This window comes from Buteo buteo, chromosome Z, assembly GCF_964188355.1.
Source record: "Buteo buteo chromosome Z, bButBut1.hap1.1, whole genome shotgun sequence".
Lineage (NCBI taxonomy): Eukaryota > Metazoa > Chordata > Aves > Accipitriformes > Accipitridae > Buteo > Buteo buteo.
The window spans coordinates 36,353,825-36,375,081 of NC_134204.1; the positions used below are offsets into that span (position 1 = coordinate 36,353,825).

At 39.9% G+C, this 21,257-nt stretch overlaps 2 protein-coding genes across 4 annotated transcripts in view; one reads left to right on the forward strand and one right to left on the reverse strand.

Moving 5' to 3' along the window:
- The window catches only part of SNAPC3 (small nuclear RNA activating complex polypeptide 3), a 28,719-nt gene extending 25,595 nt beyond the window's left edge, over nt 1-3,124 (forward strand). The window contains exons 8-9 of the mRNA XM_075019813.1: nt 317-424; nt 2,221-3,124. Of these exons, the coding sequence (XP_074875914.1) occupies nt 317-424; nt 2,221-2,368 (256 nt within the window). The 3' untranslated portion in view covers nt 2,369-3,124. The remainder of the gene's footprint in view (nt 1-316; nt 425-2,220) is intronic.
- A 4,031-nt stretch (nt 3,125-7,155) lies between these two features.
- Nucleotides 7,156-21,257, reverse strand: part of PSIP1 (PC4 and SRSF1 interacting protein 1) — a 35,016-nt gene continuing 20,914 nt past the window's right edge. For all 3 annotated transcript variants that reach the window (XM_075019811.1, XM_075019810.1, XM_075019812.1), the window contains exons 12-17: nt 18,857-18,912; nt 17,561-17,631; nt 11,883-11,984; nt 10,985-11,198; nt 8,602-8,713; nt 7,156-7,945 (exon numbers count right to left, since the gene is read on the reverse strand). In XM_075019811.1, coding sequence (XP_074875912.1) covers nt 7,882-7,945; nt 8,602-8,713; nt 10,985-11,198; nt 11,883-11,984; nt 17,561-17,631; nt 18,857-18,912 — 619 coding nt within the window. In that variant the 3' untranslated portion in view covers nt 7,156-7,881. The remainder of the gene's footprint in view (nt 7,946-8,601; nt 8,714-10,984; nt 11,199-11,882; nt 11,985-17,560; nt 17,632-18,856; nt 18,913-21,257) is intronic.

The window sequence follows — 21,257 nt, forward strand, 5'->3', positions numbered from 1 at the left end:
CCTGGTGATGTTTTTGCCTGTTAGTCTATGTAGGCGATAAAAGCTTTGAAAAGACCATCTAAAGTAGATGGTCTGAAGACTTCTGAGTTACTATGTAAACTGAATTTACTCCTGACCATAAAATCCATGGATGGTGCCACTAGCAGTCTATCTTCAGGCCTTCATCTGTGTTAAGAAATGATGAACAGAAGTTTAGTCATAGTTTACACAGGAATTTAAATCATGCCTTATTTTCAATGTCCATGCTTACGTTCAGATAAATTTCAATGTGGCTGAGTCTTTATTGTATTTTATGTATTTATTTATTTCCCTCAAGGCTCATTCATCATGATGACTGCCTGGACAGGAACCTCTATCCCTTGCTAATAAAGAAACACTGGTTATGTACCAGAAAATGCTTTGTGTGCAAAATGTATACAGCCAGGTACGCTACATTCTCAATCCTTTTAAGTTGTCTTCTTAAATAAGTCTTTCTAGGTGCTGCTACTAACTTAAAAAAAAAAATAAAAATCAAGGCTCTGTATGTATTTGATAAGGTGTGTGAATAATCTTCATGCAAGTGTTCTGAAATCTTACTCTTTAGGCAGTTGTCCTGTCCCTACCCAGGAAAAGGCCTCCTGCAGCTAGCGTTCATTTGGAGATGATTCAGGATGATCAAAAGAACTGAAATGATGAAGAGGTTAATTATTTGGCTCAGGTTCTTTTGCATACGTAGAGCTTGGCTTTTGATCAATTACTTTTGAAAATCCTACTTTTGGGGGAAAGCGCTGCATTTTTTCCCTGTGACAAGACATGTGATTCAAATTCATTTGCCAGAGAGCGTACAGAGCTTTCATTCAATCTAGCATCTAAGCAGAGGGAAGTATGGATCTGTCCAACTTTAATATAGTAAAATCTGTAGATTTTTAAAAGGCATGTAGCTTTCCCCACAGGTAAACTCCTAACCTCTACATGAAAACTCTGTGCTGTGCAGCTGTACTTGAAGGAACCTTTTGTGATGCACAGATTTTCTGCAGTTAAGAGAGCAGAATGTGAATTTGGTGTTCTTTATACACTTTAGTCCTGTTTACTTAGACATGAGAAGGGCTTTCAATAGACACAGTAGAAATTTCTCTAAAGGAGTTCTACCGGCTAGGCTGGACTCCCTGATTTTATATGTCTGAATGATTTATTTACAGAAACACCCACTGCCCTTTATTTTTACCCCCAGGGCAGCTTACACTCTCAGCCTCAGTTTGACACAGCAGCTGTGTCCTTGTTATCTTGCTTGTTTGGCCTTAAGACTTCCCTGGAATCAGGCAAAGAGCCAATTCCCCTTGTGATGGGAGCCCATCTTAGTGTTCCTAGTGGAGCCCCTAGGATACCTTCAGAAGTGGCTGTAATCTGTGAGGCATTTGGCCATAAGGGGAGGTGGAGCCAAAGGGTCAATATGGGGGAAAGATGGGATGGGGAGGGCATTACCAGGGGTGATGTAAATGCATTAAATTAAAACCGGGATTAAGCACTAAGCTTAGGTGGGGAGATGCTAAACCATGGATAGCAGAGCTGCTTTGGCTGGCTGTCCTGCATGTTCTAATCTGTGCAGATAGCATCTTTAATCACCAGAGGCCTTGAGCTGTCATGGCCTCTTGAGTGCTACCATAAATTAATTGCTCAGTGACATGGCAGGCCCTCCTTGTACTGACAGCTGTGTTCATGTTAACTTCAGTGCTTGCCGGAGTGTGCAGCAATCCTTTCCTGGTCTTGTCTGCATCATCCAGGCCCTTCTTTTAGACTCATAAATGGATTTCATTATTACTCAGAGTGGTTTGGGTCAGTCACGTGCCTGCTCTTTATCACAGTTTCTTATCTTAAGGGAAAACAGATTTATCTTTTATGACTTAAATGGCCATAGGGTGGACAGAAGATTCTTTTTTTTGGGGGGTGGTGTTAGGCATGGGGCGGGGGGGGAAGTTTGCACTGTACCAGCTACACAGGTTTGAGGAGTTCCTCAGGAAATGCTGTAGCAGTGCAAGATAGCAGCTAGGGTTGATGCTGAATGGGTGTGGAGTTTGGAAAACAGCTGTATGGTTAGGGTGGGATATATGCAATATGGATAGTGCCTGGTCAGTGTAACATTATTACTGATGTTTGTTGCTGCCATCCCCAACTCTGAGTGTTGAGGTGTTTGTCACAAATGTGTTGGACTCGTGGAAAACACTTGTATTTTGTAACCTGCAGGTGGGTAACCAACAAAGACAGTCTGGCACCAGAGGATCCTTGTTTCTTCTGTGATGTTTGTTTTCGGATGCTCCATTATGATGTGGAAGGCAATAAACTGGGGGAGTTTCTTGCATATCCTTATGTCGATCCTGGGATTTTCAACTGAAACTGACACGAGCCAGAATGAATTCAATGAACTACATTGGTGAATCTGTTGCTCTGGCTGTTAAAACCACCAGACAGCTTGAGTTTTGAGTGTATTGCTGGGTTTTGGGTTAGGCTTTTAATCCTCTCCCCTGAGGTGGAAGGAGCCCTCTGCACCTGAAATCCTTCTGGTGTGCTTTTCTGAGTAAGTAAGTATGATTTTAATAAGTTAGCATGGAAAAATATGCTCAGACATCTACTGTATTTTAATCAGTTACATTTTTTAGCAGTACAGTAGTTTGGAGACTATGGACTCTATAAAAATATGGATGTTTAAAGGGAGAATACCTGGCAAAGCAGCTGTGATTTTGAGAAGTACTGTGCATCCAGTGCTCTGTTAGCCTCAAAGGATGAGAAGGTCTTTGGGCATCTTACCTTGAAAACTCTGAACAAGGGTGGATAGCACTGAATTTGTGGGGAGGAGAATGCTTTGAGTGAGAAGCTCATAGTGCCTGTTAACTTCCAAGGTCTTTCCTGCAAACGGGGGTGCTAGCAGCTGTCAGGTACTGCTGTCCTTGTGTTCTGACTCTGAGGACTGATTAAGTGAAGAGTAATCTACATTTCATTGATAAAATTGCAGTCTGCCTTTCAAATAACTTCAGCTGTTTACAGTGCGTACAGTTTTAACTGCTCATAAAGTAGTGTTCATTGTACACTTTTTTTTTAGTATCGTTATTGTAAATTTTGTTGTTTTTTATTAAAACATGACCAATTTGTACTTGCTAGTCTGATGTTGAAACTCTGCTTGCCAAGACAGAATATACCTGTCTAGTGCCTTTCTTTTTAAAGTTGCCTGGAATTCAGAGTATTTTAGTGGAGATCTTTGCTGTTTAGGAATATTAGTAGTGCTGACTGCTTTTCTTTTGAAAGCTTCAGCTAGTTCTCAAAAAAAAGGCTGGTTCTTATTGGTGTTAAGGACAGCTGACTCTGATAACCTCCATACAGAAATGTATTTGATAAATCAAAGTCTGTTCAGGTCCTGTGGCCGCAGATTCTGCTTACTTGATTATCTTAGATGTCTTGAAACAATAGTGTCTTAAGTGTTTGCAGGACTTCATTCATCACTTAGCGGACTGCTTTCTGGTGGTCATGTGAATATAAATCTGTGCTTTTTTTAGGACAAAAAAAAGGTGATTTTTTTCTTTTTTTTTGTCTTCTAAGTCAGCCAGCTGTTGGCCTGTGTATGTTGAAAACAGAGTAGTGAACCCAAGCACTTGTAACAGCAGGTGGTGATAGCTCTGCTAACCTTCAGGGATCTGCAGGAGTGCCCTGCCCACCACAGCTGTCACCAGTTAACCTGCTGGGGCTGGACTGCTTTGTGGTGCTGTTGCAGCTACTTTAAAGATCCCCTGCAATACAGCTCTGGTTGCAGCTTCAGTATTTGCCTCCAAAGTTGCTACTCTTCATCTTTCCCCAACCTCCTCCTCTTTCAGCTGTCTCCTGCTAACATACGGGCTTCCCAGTCCTCTTCAGTATTGGAACTGGGATCGTGCAGACAGCTGGCATAATTTCTAAAGATACTGCTTGCTTGTTTGATGGCTTCTTATGCTGAATTCTAAGGCAGCAATCAGTAGGTTTTTTGTGGTTTGGGTTTTTTTTTTCCTTTCTTTAGCAGTAGGGAGAAGGGAGTGGCCAAAATGTGAATTTATTCTTTCATTAAACTAATTCTGCCTTGGTATGCTATCTTTCACCCAACCCATTTACCTTCTTTCCAGTAAAAAGTTATGGTCAAATATATTTCGAAATTGCTGTCCCTGCAGATTAAGCCATGTTGCTAGGGCCAGTCCCGTACTTCCAGTAAGGCAAAGAGACGCTGGCCACAATCCCGGTGTGGGAGTTGGGTGCATCCTGCGTGTAACTACGAGAGAGAAGAACTTGTATTAGAAACTGCTGTTTGTGTGTTCTGGTCCTGTTTCATATTGACTGATGCAACTTAAATGACAAATGGAACAAAAAGTTTACACTTAATCATGTTTTTTAAAGATACTTTACTTCCCAGGAGCTGTGACAGGACCACTGGGTCTGGTCCTAATTTAATGTCTTTCTGAATGAGTCCTCTGAGTGAGATCCAGCATTGCACTCAGCTGCCCATTCATATTTAAACTTCTGTGACACCTGCTGGATAGTTGTGTTTTGGCTACTTGTTAAATGCTGTTAGTGTTTCAGTGATCAAAACTTCCAAGCAGGTTTGTTACTTCATGATGAAAAATGAGAAAATGATTTTTTCAATAATCCTTTGTCTGTGTGATTGGTATTTATGTCTTTTTTGTTTGTTTGTTTTTTAAGCAAGACAATCAGCATTTTTTTCTTATAAATCCCTTGTTATAATAAACTGGATATAAGGGTATAGAACTTGGAGATGATTTATTATATTTAAATGAAAATTTAAGGGCCCTGCCTGCTGACATGTGAAGAATTCTGTCTGTCCTTACCGGGGGAAGCCAAAAAGGCTAGACTATTAAAAACTGTAGTTCAATCTATTGAATCTAAAAAGCATTGACCTGAATCTGTGGTTGGCTTTTTGCTTTGATCTTTTTAAATATTTAGTGATTTGGCACTATGAACCTTTATAACTTATTTCAAACTTCCAAAAGGTCTTGGAGATTGTCTCTCTAATGAAAGTTTTTGCCTTGCTGACAAGATGGTGATATAGAACACTGTTTCTTGTGCTGAACAAGAGGAGAGGCCTCTCTGATTTTACTCTTGGTGTAAAGTTCCAAAGCAAAATGGGATTCATACAGGCAGTGTTGCTTTCCACTGCTAGCTGGGCACTTGTAACATTATCACAGCAGCCCCCTGTGCACTTGAATGATAAGCAACTCAACAAGGCTGCACAATATTTTAAGCTGTAGTAAACTTGACTCTTGAAGTGGGGATGCTACTGTCAAAGCCAATTCTGCTTTAAATTTTGTGCATTAACTGGTTTGTTTCCTTTCTGCAAAAAGAATCAGCCGTATTCATTGGGAGACTTAAGCTTGACTGCCTAGTCAGTGCTCAGCTCTCAGAAATTTTGTCTTTCAAGAGACACAGCTCATGGACATTTGGGCATCTTGGAAGGTGAGATGGCCATTACTACAGCCTGTGAGATTCTGTGAATTTAGGGTACTTCTGGTTTGTAAATGGGCAGTAAATTCAGGCTGTAAAAGCCCAAGCAGCTGAATGGATAGAGCATGACTTTAGTGACTTGCAGAGTACAATCAGGAGCTTCATCTCTGCATCTGTTAACCTCTTAAGTAGTGGTATGGTTGACCCATTATCTCTGACACAGTTGTGAATGACAGATGTGGGTATTAGCTCATCAACACTTGTGGGAAAACAAGGTGGATTTTGCATACTTGTCAAATACACAGTACCTTTTTTTGGTAAAGGAGTTTTGACAGAAAGGAATGGTCAAAACCAGGAAGTGCCTATGTGAGAATGCCTGTTTATTTTCAGTTAACATCTTTACAAAACACTTTGGAGGGTGAAAGTGGAAGTTGTTTTAGTTTCCTAAGGCAATAAAACACATCTTGTGACTAGCTGTATGTAGAACTATGCAAAATCCAGTGCACAGTAACTACCTGTATTTGGAAGCTTAAAGAGAATGCTGCTGTCTGATGGTCTAGCTGTATGGCTGTGTTAGTCTCTCCCGTTAACAGCAGTCTGTTGTGAAACACTAGAGACTGCTGAAACTCAAGATCTGTGGAGGCCAAACATCACAGCCATCTGCCAAGGACAATTTCATACTGGGAGCTGCTGTGGCTACTGATCTTCCTGGTTTAACTTGAGGTACTGTCTTCAAGATCTGAAAGCTGTTCAGTTTTGGTGTATGAACACCTTCCATTTCATGACACTCATTATGCACATGAAAAGCTTTGCAAGCAATTTTAGCATTTAGTAACTACTTGCATGTTTTTACATTTGTGTGGGAGACTGCTGTAATCAAAATCTTAACTATATTGCTGTGAACTAAAACTTCTTTTGATGCCGAGTTTTAACCTCTAGTAATCACGTAAGTGGATTCTGCTTTGTAAATACAGGCTTCAGTATTTAATCATTAACCTTTTTAAATGCCTGTAGCTTGCTACTTTAACTTCCCAAGGCAGCCAGCATGTTACTACTACAAAGTGCTCCTGTAAGCGAGCACCACTGTGTTTTATGGAAAAAGTCATTTATGAGTGTGCTGCTTTGAGCACCAACATGGGAGACTTTCCCCCAGGCACTCTTCACATCTCTCCTCCCTTTGACAAATAGAGCTATGAAGAGAGAATAGACAGTTTTAGGCTGCTTGCCACTGTGGGCAGGAAGGTAGAGTGGAAATAGTACCATTTTGTAAATATGCACAAATCACGTTTTTGCTAAGATTGGTACAGATGTATACATGTGCATGTGCTTCTATCCATTGACATAGATGATGGCAGAGTAATAAGGAATGATAAATATGCTTGCATATACAAAAGTACTCAATATAGCAAAGAAGTCTTTAAAAAGCATGCAGCACATTCTAATATTGTCTGCTGTACAAATGCAGCAAAACAGGCTCCATAAATTCAGCTGCTGGTCAACAGTGTTGATGAATGTTGAAATAAGTATTCTCCTGTTGGCTTTTCCACATTACCACAAACCTATAATCCTGCCTCATCTTAACATTACAGCTAGTTTACAGATTACTGAGACCAAAAATAAACGTAATGGGTTCTGCTTAAGGACAACTATAGAAGCAGTTAACATCATCTAGGTGTAGTACTATGTAAACGGACAGTATTGTATAATACTGTTAAGAACCAGTCTCTCTTTATCAGTTTAATTTTTTTATTTTTGTAAACTAAACAGTGTTTTCCAACCAGTGTGCATCAATAGGTTCTGTAGGAACACCACATTTCTTTCTAGTATACTTATTAGAGCAAAAGCATACCATAAAGTCATGTTGCAGTAAATTGGCACAATGAGTTTTGCAAGAACAGAACTAAACTTGTTTAGAAAAAGTGATTAAGTATACTCATACATTAACATTTTAACAGCTATAAAAATGCCAGTTCCAACTCCTACAAAACACAGTGAAAAGACATCCTAACAAGAGTTGAAAAACTATGCACAAACAGAGGTCAGTATCATAGGAAGAGGGTAGGTTTTATACAAGTGAAGCAACTGGGCAGTTAAAAGTATTTACACTTTTTCCTGCTATTAGCTAGACAAACATACAGTAGTCAGGTAAAAATATACTACAACTCTAAGTCCTGTAACATGTAAGCATATGTCTTCTAACTGGAATTTTCATCTTTTGAAATGTGTTACCTGTTAATACTGGACAAAACTATTGGCAGAAGTGTTTAAATACTTTTAAACCAAGATTAAAGGGGGCTTCTATTCCACAAAATTTAACTTTAAAATACTATGCTTATAAAATTATTTTAAACTTTCAGCAGTCTATAGATTTGAAATGCAAAACTTAACAATCCCCTTTATTTTGTATTTTAGAAAAAGACTCCAGCGATGTCATTTGCTTTCAAAGGCAGAATCTTTTGCTGGCTTTTCAAGCTCTCTCTCTTCACCGCATGTCCTAGAAACAAAATAATGTAACGTTAATGACCATATAAAAGTGTGGAGAGCAAGACTTACTCCAGATGAATTTGTACAGTCTAAAGTAAGTGATGCTGATGCACATTCAGCAGCAGATAGAGTCTGGAGAAGCGAAGCAGGTAGTGATGCCAGCTGTCTATCTTCTCTCTTACTCTGACTGCCCCCAAATGTGAAGCTAAGCTGGTAGTGATTGTTCTACAGCTACCCTATAGAACACTAATTTAGGTGGTTTGGCTATTGATTAGAATACATGATTTCACAAAAAACTTGATAAATCCCACTAGTTTCTGTAAGACTTGGTTCAGGCTTCCTTTGCTTCCAACTTAATAGCACCGAGTAGTATAAAACATAGGAGAAAGCTTATAGTTTGCCCTGTCTCACCACATGCTGATTTTCTCCTAACAGGACATCTTGTTCCAGTCTCCACCACAGCAGTGAGTGAAATAACTTTTAAAATGTTCATTCAAAACTTCAATGGAAGATTTGCATGCTATTATCATTCTCTAAAGTTGAGAGAAAACTCTGTAAAGAAAACAGTACCTCATCATGGTTAAGTAACTTCAATCTACTGCTGGTTTATTTTACATCATTGTGCTAGAGCAGAACAGATCCTTAGTTCAGGTAAGGTTAACTCACTTTTTCTTACTGCCAGCTTCATGCCTATCTTTCTTTTCCTCTGTGTTCTCTCCGTTGTGTTGTGACTGGTTGGTGTCTTGAGCTTCAGACCCTCCATTGAGAACCTTTGAACCTTTAAAATTAAAGGGCAGGGAAAGAAAACAGTACTGGAGGCAGCAAAACTCTGTTATAAAAAGCCCTAGATAATTTCTTTACCTTCATCCACTCAAACACTATAAATGTTTTCCCCTCACCTTGATACCCAGCAGCTGAAAAAATACAAAATGCATAAAGTGATACAGCTTTAACTTCCTAAAACTCCATGCAATGAGCCTCATCCCGTAATTTTAATAATAGGAAATGAACAGTGTACGTATTTCATGTGATTTTGAGTTCTTTTGCTTGCTAGGCTACAGGTAATAGGATTAATGCTTATTTATTTTCTGAGCAGCTGGAGAATATACTTCAGCAGTAAATGCTGTTTACCACTCTAACGTGTTCAGACAATTTGGGGGGATTTCTGATACTTCCAACTGGAGAAGTTACTAATTCCATGGATTCTTGTTTACTCCTAACTCTAACAAACATGTATATAATCAAAATATGACAAACAGTATATATAATTAGAGTAAAAGTGTGTAGTTATAGCATGCAGTTGTCAAGCAGGAAAACAAAGCACTATGTAGAAGCTGTATTTAGTGAAGGCAAAGCAGGAATATTTAACCGCTTTAAAATTTCTGTGATGAATACATGTTTTGCTCTAGTACTACGAGCTAGGGAATTTTGAGTGGATTGTTGAGGAATGTCACTTTAAGTCAGAATTGACAATCCGTTTTATTTGAAGTTACAGGTTTACCAAAAGAACTCTATTAAACTACTGTGCTACAGCAAGAAAAAAATACAGGACATTACTCATCTGAATACCTGCGGACTGAGAGATGCTAAAAAGCAGACGATCATTTTAAGATGACATTCTAGTAGTTGGTCTACTTAGACTTGCTCAGAATCTGTTCTGAACATCAGTGTCATGGGAGGAATTCAATGAAACAATGAATGCTACAATCCCTTGTTACAAAGTGGATAGTCTGAAGCTGTACTTCAGCTGAAGTGCAAACCGCTGTAATTGTTGTGCTTCATAAAGATAGTAAGAGTTCAGCAGTTCAGTTTTTAAAAAGGCAGAAGTACAAATGTAAGGAACCAGCATTTCTCTTTGTAGCGAATAAAGAAAAATCCACTTCCATTAAATAATCCCCTACTCTGATAAAACTTCTTGCCATTTGACTAGGCAACAACATGGCATTTCAGTGTGTTCCATTGAAATCTAGTGTTAACAGGAGTAGCTACATTAGTCAGGCTATGTGTAGGTAGTCTTTCAGTTTAGATTCTTTGTTGAAGTATTAGCTGTGCTGATCGCTGGGTTGGGGAAAGATCTGTGCGGAACCTCTACTACATCATACATACGTCTCTCACCATAACATGGTTGGATTTTATCATCCTTGCTTTCTTAGAAGTTACAAATATGGTGGCATTTCAACTACAGTTATTCTGAATCCTTGGCATCCTCAATCACCTCAGTTACAGTAACATGTTTATTCCAGATCTGGGTGGTGTAACTTTCAAAAGAGTTTTCTGAAACAGTTTTGGTCCCAGGATTCAAGTTCAAAGTAAGTAAAATTTCTTTCCAGTGCTTGTGGAGATCAAGGACCTAAATAATTCAAAAATGCAAGTATCTATTTTACTACACTTCTTTCCTGTTTTTGTTTTTTTTTTTTAAATAACAAACGTAAGTTATTGTAGGGCATGGTTACTATGGAAAGCTTTCAATATCATGCTGTACTTGTACAAGCACTCATGATTAATCTGGAATAATACTGCTAAGAGCATAAAAGCCTACTGTCCCCTAAATTAAGATTATTTCTTTACTGTTAGACTAACTATGAAGTAGGACATAAGTGGTTAAAAGCTGCTGCTACACATAGTAGCATGCATGATACAGGAAGAGGCCAGTGAGGGAAACTAAGCAGTTAAAGCACAGGTGGAAGTCTAGGCACCAAAAGGCTACTTGAGGAATGGAAGGTAGTATGTTATTCTACCTCATATTTAATGGTTTTTTTATTCCACAAGGTAATAAAGTTAGAAAATTTACAGAGAAGTAAAAAATGCTAAACTCAATTCTTGCAAAAGCCCTTCCCTTCAGGCAATAAAGGTAAAATAGCCACAGAAAACATTATACCCTTGAACTTGAAATTTATTTATAGCAGTACTATCCTTGACTATTTCAGATATGTAAAGGTTTTAATAGATGGGCAGAATTCCTACATCAAGGATTTTTTAAAGCTGGCTCAGAAATTGATGGAGACTAGGTCTTTTATATGATAATAAAACTAAAAACACAGTAACTTACCTGTTTGGTCCTTTTCCATTTTTTTGTTTGCTCCTTTCTTCCACTGCTCTTTGGTTTTGCTGGCTTCCTCATGCTGCTTCTGCTCAGCAAGTGATTTATTTAGTACTTGGGAAAGAACAGAATCTCCTTCCCCAACCAGAAACATGGTCTTGAACTTGTTATATAGCATGGTAGATTTTTCCATGATAACTTGGCTAACTTTGAATTTCCGTATCTGAAATCAAAGTAATAAAACAATGAGCTCCACTTAGGTATTTAAATACCTATGTAATTTCATGACATGCTAGATGAAGTTTTTAATTTAACCTGAAATAAGATCATAGACTTTTACATTCTCTGAAGTATCACAGAATCGCAGAACAGCCCAGGTTGGAAGGGACCTTGAAAGATCATCTGGTCCAACCCTGTGTGGGAACGGGAGCTTGGATGAGATTATGGAGTACCCTGTCCAATTGCATCTTGAAAACCTTCAGTGATGAGGACTCTACCATGTCCCTTGGGAGGTTTTTCCAGTGAACAATTGTCCTCACTGTAAAAAAATTTTCTTTTTTATATCAAGATGAAACCTCTCCTGGTGCAACTCGTACCACTGCCCCTTGTCTTCTCCATGTGGCTCCTTGTGAAGAGAGAGACTCCATCCTTTTTGTAGCTGCCCTTTAAGTGCTAGAATACTGTGATGAGGTCCGCCCTGAGACTTTGGGAAGAAAAGACCTAACTCCTTCAGTCTTTTCTCATAGGGCAGATTCTCCAGCCCTTTGATCATCTTCATGGCCCTCCTTTGGACCCTCTCCAAGTCTGTCTGCATCAATTGTGGGGACCAGAACTGGACACAGTACTCCAGCAGTAAGAAACACTGGTATCAGCTTAAGAAAACACATGTTAACATTGCAGATCTCACCTTCTTTAGAGTCAGAATCATCTCTGTATGTTTCTGAGCTTGTTGCATTGTGACTTGAAGGGATGCAAGCTCATCGAGAGCCTCAATACACCTGTTCACATCCTGTATATAAACAAGAAGTTAGTTTGAAGACTTAATGTTTATAATCTTTAATTAGCCATACTACTTCATTTCAGTGCTCTGATACCCTCCTATAATATCCTTAATTTGACTATGTACTTAATTTTAGAATAATTTATATAGTCAGACTTTCAACAGAAATTATCAGCTGCCTTTCAGCTACTTCCATAACAAAAGGCAGATGCTATCTGAATAACTTACTATTATTTTCAAAAAACAAACTTAAGCTTTATGTCATTTCTAAAATTCTAGTACTTCCATGCTTGAAGCTGTTCTCTATAGTCAGCCTTTTTCATACAGGTTTTTCCCAAGTGATTTGCCACTGAGAAGGGAGCAAAGCATCTTAAGTGGACTGCAGTTAATATACAGAACTGTATCTTTATAGATTCTTCAGTTGAAAGTTTGAGAATGACACACTATGCAGGACACCTAGAAGTAATGATGTGAGCTTCTGATCCATTTCTAGGAACCACTGTACTAAAGTCTTCTTCCTATAATACTTAGTTCTCACTTGCCTTATCTTCAGCTACTCTTATTTATTTTACCTCCTATTTGGAACTAACAAGATTCATCACCAGAAAAGGTCATAATAATATTCTGCATTTTGTATGAAGTTGTAACTCCTGTTCTCAAGGGAAATTAGTATTTAAAAAAAACCCTAAACAAACATATCAGGACTATGCTCAGCAGAGTTCTTATTATCATGTTTCCTTGATAAATACAATTATGGTAAACTAAGTGTCCTTGCTGTAGCTCTACAGTTAATGTTCTTCCCAATATTTGAAGATATTTGCCCCATTATACCTCTGAATCAGAGGTTTGGTGCGGCTTGGGGGGTGGGGGGTGTGTGTGTCTGCTTTTTTCTGATTATTTTAGGGGAATTTACTATCTGGCTCAGGACAGAGTGATTTACTTAAGCCAAACCATTAAGTTATGAAGTAAAAGCTTTCTAGATTTTATTTAAGGTGAGCTATTTTTTTTGAGACAAAGTATTGGCATAGACTTAGTAGGCCACAGTAGAAATGAATGTTTCATATTTAACACTGTGGTTAGCCTTGGCCAGCAGCCAGATGCCACCCAGGTGCTCACTGCTCCCTCCTCAGCAGTGCAAGGGGGAAGACTGGATGAGAAGGCTCATGGGCCAAGATAAAGACAGGGAGATTGCATACCAGTTACTGTCACGGGCAAAACAGACTCTACTTTGGGGAAATTAATTTATTACCAATTAAAAGAGATTTGGTTGTGAGAAATGAAGACAAATGTTAAATCCACACTTGTCCTTCCCCTCTCTTGCATTCTCAGTTTCACTCCAAAGTCACCTCCCCAGCCCAAACCAAGCAGTGCAGGAGGGGCAGATGGTCAGTATATCACAGTTCCTCTCTGCAACTGCTTCTCTCTCAGTCTCCTCTGCTCCAGCTTGGGCTCTCCCTACAGGCTGCAGTCCTTCAGGAGAAATATCCAACATAGGCTCTCCACAGGCTGCCACGTGAACATCTGCTCCTTCATGGTCTCTTCCACAGACTGCAGGCAAATACCTCCTCCAGCACCATGGAGCACCTCCTCCCTTCTCCTCTGACCTTGGATGTTCCCTCTGCTGTTTCTCACTCTTTCCTTCCCTCCTCTCTCTGCCCAGTGTTTTGCCCTTTCTTAAATATGTTTTCACAGAGGCACAAACATCTTGGCCAAGTGGTTCAGCTGTGCCCTGTGGTGGGTCTGCTGGAGCCAGCTGGAACTAGTTGTATTCTGGCACCACTACCAGAACCTTGCCTCTGACACCTGACACAATGCTGGGTTCCTGAACTGGAGTAGCTTGCTGCTTCTCATACTACTGTACTGCTTCACTGACACTCATATTTCCTCATTGTACAAATGGCACTCAAAAAATGAAGATAGTAAACCAAAGGCTGAATCCCTTTCAGCACCATCCATGCAATAGTACTCCAAAAAGACCATGTAATCAGTTAGGGAAGGTCCTCAAACTGATGTCACTCTCACACCTCTCCTTGGCCAGTTAATAGTGGTAGTGAGAATTTCCTTGTCTTCAGCAGTACATAAAGGCAGAGATGGAATGAAGCCTTTTACTTGCTTTTTCAGTTGTGTAAATGGAAATGGACTTTTGAAGATTTGCATACCCTCCAGGACTTCAAGTAAGAGAGAGACTGGTGAAGTATTTTTGGTCTGGTCTCATGATTTGAGGTTTCAGTTAGAGAAAACAACAACAGAAGCACAAATAACCTTGAATTCAGAAAACCTAGTAGTATTTTTCTACAGCACCAAAGGCATAGAAATTAAAATAGGCTTGAAAAAAGATCCAGTTCTTGTCCTTCCCTATGTTACTGCCCAACCTTAACAGTTGATTCACAGGTGTAGGAATTAGACAATATGCAAGTGCTTGATGATCCCCACTGTAAAAAACGCTTTTTCTTGTTCCTGTATTTACATCAGTGTTTATTGCTCCTTGTGCTTCCACTGAGAAGTCTGGCTCTGTCATATTTCCTCACTCCATTCAGGTATTTGCACACATGGGGAAGAACCCACTCTCAACCTTCTCTTTTCCAGGCTGAAGACTCCCAGCTCTCTCAGCCTCTCCTCCTATGACAGATGCTCCAAGCCCTTAATTCATCTTTGTGGCCCTTTACTGGGCTCCCTAGAGTTTGTCCATGTCTCTGTTGTACTGGGGAGCCCAGAATGGGATCCAGTGTCAAGTAGAGGGCAGCCATCACCTCCTGTGTTTTGGCAACTTTTTCTAATGCAACCCAGGATGCTGTTGGCCAACTTTACCACAAGAGCACATTACTGGCTCGTGGTAAGCTTGGTGTCCACCAACACTCCAAGTCATTTTCTGAAAAGCTGCTCTAGCTACTCAGTCTCCAACTTGTGCATGGAGTTATATTCCTCTGAGGGGCAGAACCTGAACCTTTGTTGAACCTCATGAAGTGGCTGTTGGCCCATTTCTCTAGCCTGTCCAAGTCCCTCTGGATGGCAGCACACCCATCAAATCTTTCCTTTCAGTTTTGTATCATCTGCAAACTTGCTACAGGTGTGGTCTGTCCCATCCTCCCAGTCATTAATGATGTTTGAACAGTATTGACTACTAGTGACTGGCCTTTAGCTGGACACACTGCCACTGATCAGAGTCTTCTGTGCCCTGCAGTTCAGCCAGTTTTCAGTCCACCTTGCTATCCACGTAGTCCAGACTTCATCAGTTTGTGAGGCTGTTATAAGAGACAGTGCTCTTCAGTTTATGCTGCATCAGGTCCCAGTTGGTTTAAATGTTCCCTAATTTGATCCTTGTCCACTGAGCATCAAGTCTTTCCTGTTCTGGACCTTCCCCTAGTCTCCAGGACCTAGGATTCCTGAAAGAAGTTGTACAAGCAAACTGAGGTCAAGAAGGCATTGAGTACCGAGTTAGTGATAAAAGGAAGACTAGGCAAATGTGGGCCCTCTCCAGAAGGAAATGGGAGACCTGGTTACCCAGGACATGGAGAAGGCTGAAGTACTCAATGACTTTTTTGCCTCAGTCTTCACTGACAAGTTCTCCAGCCGCACTGCCCAAGTCACAGAAGGCAAAGGCAGGGACTGAGAGAGTGAAGAACTGCCCACTGTAGGAGAAGATCAGGTTCAAGACCATCTAAAGAACATAAAGGTGCACAAGTACATGAGATCTGATGAGATACAGCTGTGGGTCCTGAGGGAACTGGCAGATGAAGTGGCTAAGCCACTATCCATCACATTTGAGAAGTCAGGGCAGTCCTGGCAATTTCCCACTGACTGAAAATGGGGAAACATAACCCCCATTTTTAAAAGGGGAAAAAAGGAAGACCCAGGGAACTACAGGCCAGTCAGTCTCACCTCTATGCCCAGCAAGATCAGGGAATGAATCCTCCTGAAAACTATGCTGAGGCACATAGAAAATAAGGAGATGATTGGTGACAGCCAGCATGGCTTCACTAAGAGCAAATTGTGGCTGGCAATTTGGTGGCCTTCAATGATGAGGTTACAGTGTTGGTAGATAAGGGAAGAGCAATAGACATCATCTACCTGGACTTGTGCAAAGCATTTGACCCCGTCCCACACAATATCCTTGTCTCTAAATTGGAGACAGGGATTTGACAGATGGACCCCTCAGTGTATCCACTGAATTGGCTGGATGGTCACACTCAAAGAGTTGCGATCAACGGCTTGATGTTCAAGTGGAGACCAGTGCTGTTCCTCAGGGGTCAATGCTGGGACCAGCACAGTTTAACATCTTTGTTGGTGACATGTACAGTGGGATTGAGTGCACCCTCAGCACGTTTGCCAATGACACCAAGCTGTGTGGTGCAGTCAACACACTGGAGGGAAGCAATGCCATCCAGAGGGACCTTCACAGGCTTGAGAGGTGGGCCTGTGCAAACCTCATGAAGTTCAACAAGGCCAAGTGCAAGGTCCTGCACATTGGCTGGGGCAATCCCAAGCACAAATACAGGCTGGGCGATGAGTGGATCGAGAGTAGCCCTGAGGAGGACTTGGGGGTGCTGGCTGACACAAAGCTCAACATGACCCAAGCAATGTGCATTCTGGGCTGCATCAAAAGAAGTGTGGCAGCAGGTTGAGGGAGGTGATTCTCCCCCTCTACTCTGCTCTGGTGAGACCCCACCTGGAGTACTGTGTTCAGCTCTGGGGCTCCCAACATAAGACATCGACATGGACCTTGAGCAGGTCCAGAGGAGGGCCACAAAGATGATCATGGGGCTAGAGCACCTCCCCCGTGAGGACAGGCTGAGAGAGCTGAGGTTGTTTAGCCTGGAAAAGAAAGGGCTCCAGGGAAACCTTATAGCAGCCTTCCAGTACTTAAAGGGATGGCCTACAGGAAAAACAGGGAGGGACTCTCAATCAGGCAGTATAGCAACAGGATGAGGGCTAACAGTTTCACATTGAAAGGGGGTACATTTAGATTAGATACTAGGAAGAAATTCTTTACTGTGAGTGTGGCTGACCATTCTCTACTTCTGCCTCATGAGGTGATCTGCAGTGGATGTCCCTCAGGATGTCACCCATATTGGTCTGTCCACTAATCCTGACCCATAAGCTCTCAGCTGGCTTACCATCTGTGCCAGTGCAGAGCTCCACACATTCCCACTGGTCTATCACAAAGAGTTATCCTGCATCTTGTCCTCCCAGCACCTGTCTTTCCTAAAGAGCCTGTATACATACATGGCGAGGCTCCAGTCTGGTCAGCAGATGGGGACCTCCATCCCTTGCATTGGGGAATCTGCCACTAGTACACTCACCATGTCCTTCTGGTGCTTCTGCATGGCTCAGGCTGAGCTGGCACAGATACTTAATTTGACAGAATTCTGTCTGAATGTTTCTGGTAAATAATTTATTATTAAGTATTTTCAAACAAAAAGCATTGATCTTTTAGTGTCCATAATAACCTCATTTAAGCAGCAGTTGTCTTTCAAATGGAAAAAATTCCATTCATTCTCAGAATATTAATTAAAAACAAACATGCACGCCAAGTATTTCCTACTGGAATTATACATATAAATTGGTTTAAAAAAGAATATACTTACAAGATGATCAATTTTCAGGGAGTTCTTAATTTCTGCATGTATCCTTTGAAGCCTAGAATCCATTGATGTTTCTGAAGATTAAAAATAGTATGCATAAATTTTTGATAATCACATCAGGTTTGATTTTTTTAGAAACTTTTCTACAAATCTGAACTTCACACAGAAGGTAGAAAAATACAGGCAGGCACTCTGCATCAGACAACAATGCAGGTGCATACATAAATACACCACAGGGCTTCCTATCAGAGGAAAAGTATGCAGCTTTTTAAAATTGGACACTACTAATAACCTACATAGTTTTCTCCTGAGGAGTTAAACTGAAAATGACTTTCTATTTCAATATACCGCTGTCATTCTTTACTTCTGGGCCAGATTAAAAGGAAGTCACAATAAATACCGACAGTTACAAAGCTAGAAAACTTTTAATGACAGGACTCCTGGATATTGATGGTTTTATCTTCAGTAAATTGGACATGATTCCAGTTACAGTCCAAATCCATCCAAGTAAAATGTTCCCAGCACACATGCTCCAGCAGGTGTGCAAGATAAATGAATATGTCTAATTCACATACTGAATGCCTGTTTGGATTTTTTCATACACAAGTGGTACGTATTCAGAACAATACTGCAAGCAAACAGAGTTTCTTTCAAGTCCAATCCATCTTGGATGGGTTTGGCTAATTTTTGACCCACTCCCTATCGACACAGTGGGTTGGTTGGAGTCCATGCAACTGGATCTGTACTACACTACAATTACAGCTGGCAGTTTGGATTGCCCTTAAAGATGGGAGTACTAAAAAAGGAATGACTTATCCCTATGAAGGTCAGTTTGCAAGTGTGGGTTAGTAGACAAGACCACAGTAATCTGAATCTAAGCCTCTTGCTCAGCAAGCCTCCTGCTTAGTAAGTATTTAGATACTACCTTTTACAAGAGGTCCCTCAGATTATTGTGTTGAGAAGACAGAAGGGAAAAAACAAAGGGAAGAACTACAGTGATTCGGTTCAAAGAATAAGAGCTTTTGTTTCTTTTTCACAAACAGAAGGGATCATCAGGGTTTAAAAGCTCAAATGACAGTAAAATGGGAATAGCAAAGACCTGTTCTAATGCACTGAAGAAAGAAAGAACATAGAACAACAAGAATGCACTACTTCAGACCTGAAGGAAGCAGTCATGGATCAGACGTCTCGGACTGAGACCCCACAGCCACCCTTGGCAATAAATTATCTTATCCAGGCAGATAATTCTGTTCAAAGTTTAAGACAACCAAAAATACCGTTTAACTTCTTTAAACTAACCTCTCTTCTTCTCCATCTTCTTAACTTCTGTTTTCTTGCCTTCTTCTTTACTCTGCCTATCAAAAACGTTAAAATGTTTTTACAATGTTGTAAAGTCTGTTTCCTCAGTCTTCCCCCCCCCTCCAAATTTTAGATGAGATGCAATGTTTTGAGTTATTATCTCAGTAAAACATTAGCATGCAGAAAACACAAAGACCCAAACCCTGGTTTTCAAAGACTGAAATAAATTAACAAAATTAGTTAGCTGAGATACTGCTGATAAATCTTCCATACTGACAGACGGTTTTCCCTAGAAGCAACAAATTAAAGGATTTTAAAAACAAGTCTCATTTCCAAACTGTTTTGGTTTGGTTGCATGTACAAATTGGTAGAATGGCATTGTACAGAACTAACTTACAGAGGAAGAAAATATTTTTATTATGATGACAAAAAGAGTAAAACTATTTAACATTACCACAGGGAATTATGGAGAGATCAATTAGTCATAATCAGTTCCAATGTGATAATTACAACAGTGTAAGTATCCTACAACTGAACATAATGTATCAGTGATAATTTAAATATTCTTGAAGCAAATAGTAATAAAGGAAAAAGATTTATTACAGGTTCATTGAAATCTCCTGGCTCTTTCTCTAATTATATCACTAAAAATAAAGCTGGGACTCAACCAAACCAAACCTGTCTCCATCTTAGTTACAGGATGAATAGAGCTTTTTCAAACAAGCTTTTGAACTTTTTATTCAGAAAGAATCATGAACCCATTTAGCAAATCCTCAGTCTTGTCTTACTGAGGGGTTTCAAAGCCTCATTTTAGAATTTGCATATTTCAGCACATCATGACTAAATACTCTGTGACTGATTTTCTTGTCATAGCAATATGCATCCATAAAATATCTAGGCCTGCATGTCTATCATCTTCCATGTTCCTTTCATACTATCCAGTTAGAGACTTGACAGTTTTAAAGTACATAAGACTATTTTACTTCAACTAGCAGCACAAGCTCATGCCATTTAAGCGGTACATGTAAACTTTGTAGATGTACAGAACGGCATACAAAGCACCATTATTAGACTTAACTAAGTATTAACGAAGTAGCTACAAAGACCAGAAAATGGAAACTATGCTGATGAGAAAAGTAACCAAAAAAAGGTATCAGCCTATACTCAGTGTATTAGTAGAGGAACTTGAAGACAGCACAAAAAGAAGTCTTTTTTACTTTTTATCAATATTGAGTTTGTTGTATTAGTCATCAGCTATAATTAAATTCATTACGCACTCATTTACTACTCCTTTATCTTACCGAAACAGAGCTCTATCTACCCTCCAATGCATAAAATATGACAGCTATTTAAAAGTAAAGGAGATTTGATTATTATAACCAAATCAATATATGACAGTTTGATTGCAGAAATCAATCAGCATATGTCAGATTTAAACAGTGATATATTAAGAGCTGCAAAGATGCTAAGGACAATTTTGTATCTCTCGAGTTGGAAACGCTTAGGTTTGCTACAGGCAAGTAGAACAATTATGTTAGGTTTCCAGAGGAGTGACAGGAAGAAGAGGAGAAGAAAGGGCTAGAGAATTAAAAAACCCCAAACTAGATTCTTGTTAATGAATGTGGAAAAGGCAGAATTTTTTTATTACAGCTGAAGGGGACCACTATCTTCCTCCTTTTTCTCCAAATTTTTACCTTGTTCTCCCTTTCTTCTGCCATCCCACCAACTGTGGGCATGGGAGCATCATGCTCTCATGGTAGCAGCTTCTCCACCCATTTGCAGAATAGCTCTCAAGAATGAGTCAGATTTCTTCCTATTGTCATGTCCTGTGTCCCCACCTCTCCATCCCCAACTCCCCATTCCCACTTTCTGGCAGGATCCTCTCTCTGTTCTTATGCTTGATTCATCTGTGATCATTTATCTCCCAAATGCAGACTGCTCATGGTATCACTCAACTGGCTTTCCAGTGCTATAGTAGAATAGTTCTTAAATTTTTCCTTGTTCTGTCTGACAGTGTGTACTCTAGCTGCCAGGCAGAGAAGGAAATGTATTCCAGGTGACCCTAGGCATTCCACAACCTGATAAAAAAATACATAACCATGGATTAATAGGTCCTACCAGCTCTCAATCTAATATATCCAAATCTTAAAAGAAAAATACATGGCTGTCCTGAGCAGTTTTTCACACTAATCCCTTTTCACATGGATATTCTTAGGCTACTTCTAAATACAACCCACCAGCTGTCTTCTGCTAGAAATTCTAAGTTACTGAAAGACTGACTGACTTCGCTTAATTTCTAGGTTCAATTCTTCCCATCTTCCCACAATAGAACATATTGGTTTAGAGGAGCTTTTTATTCTCCACTTAAAAAGAAGTTAAAAAATAAACAAACAAACAAAAA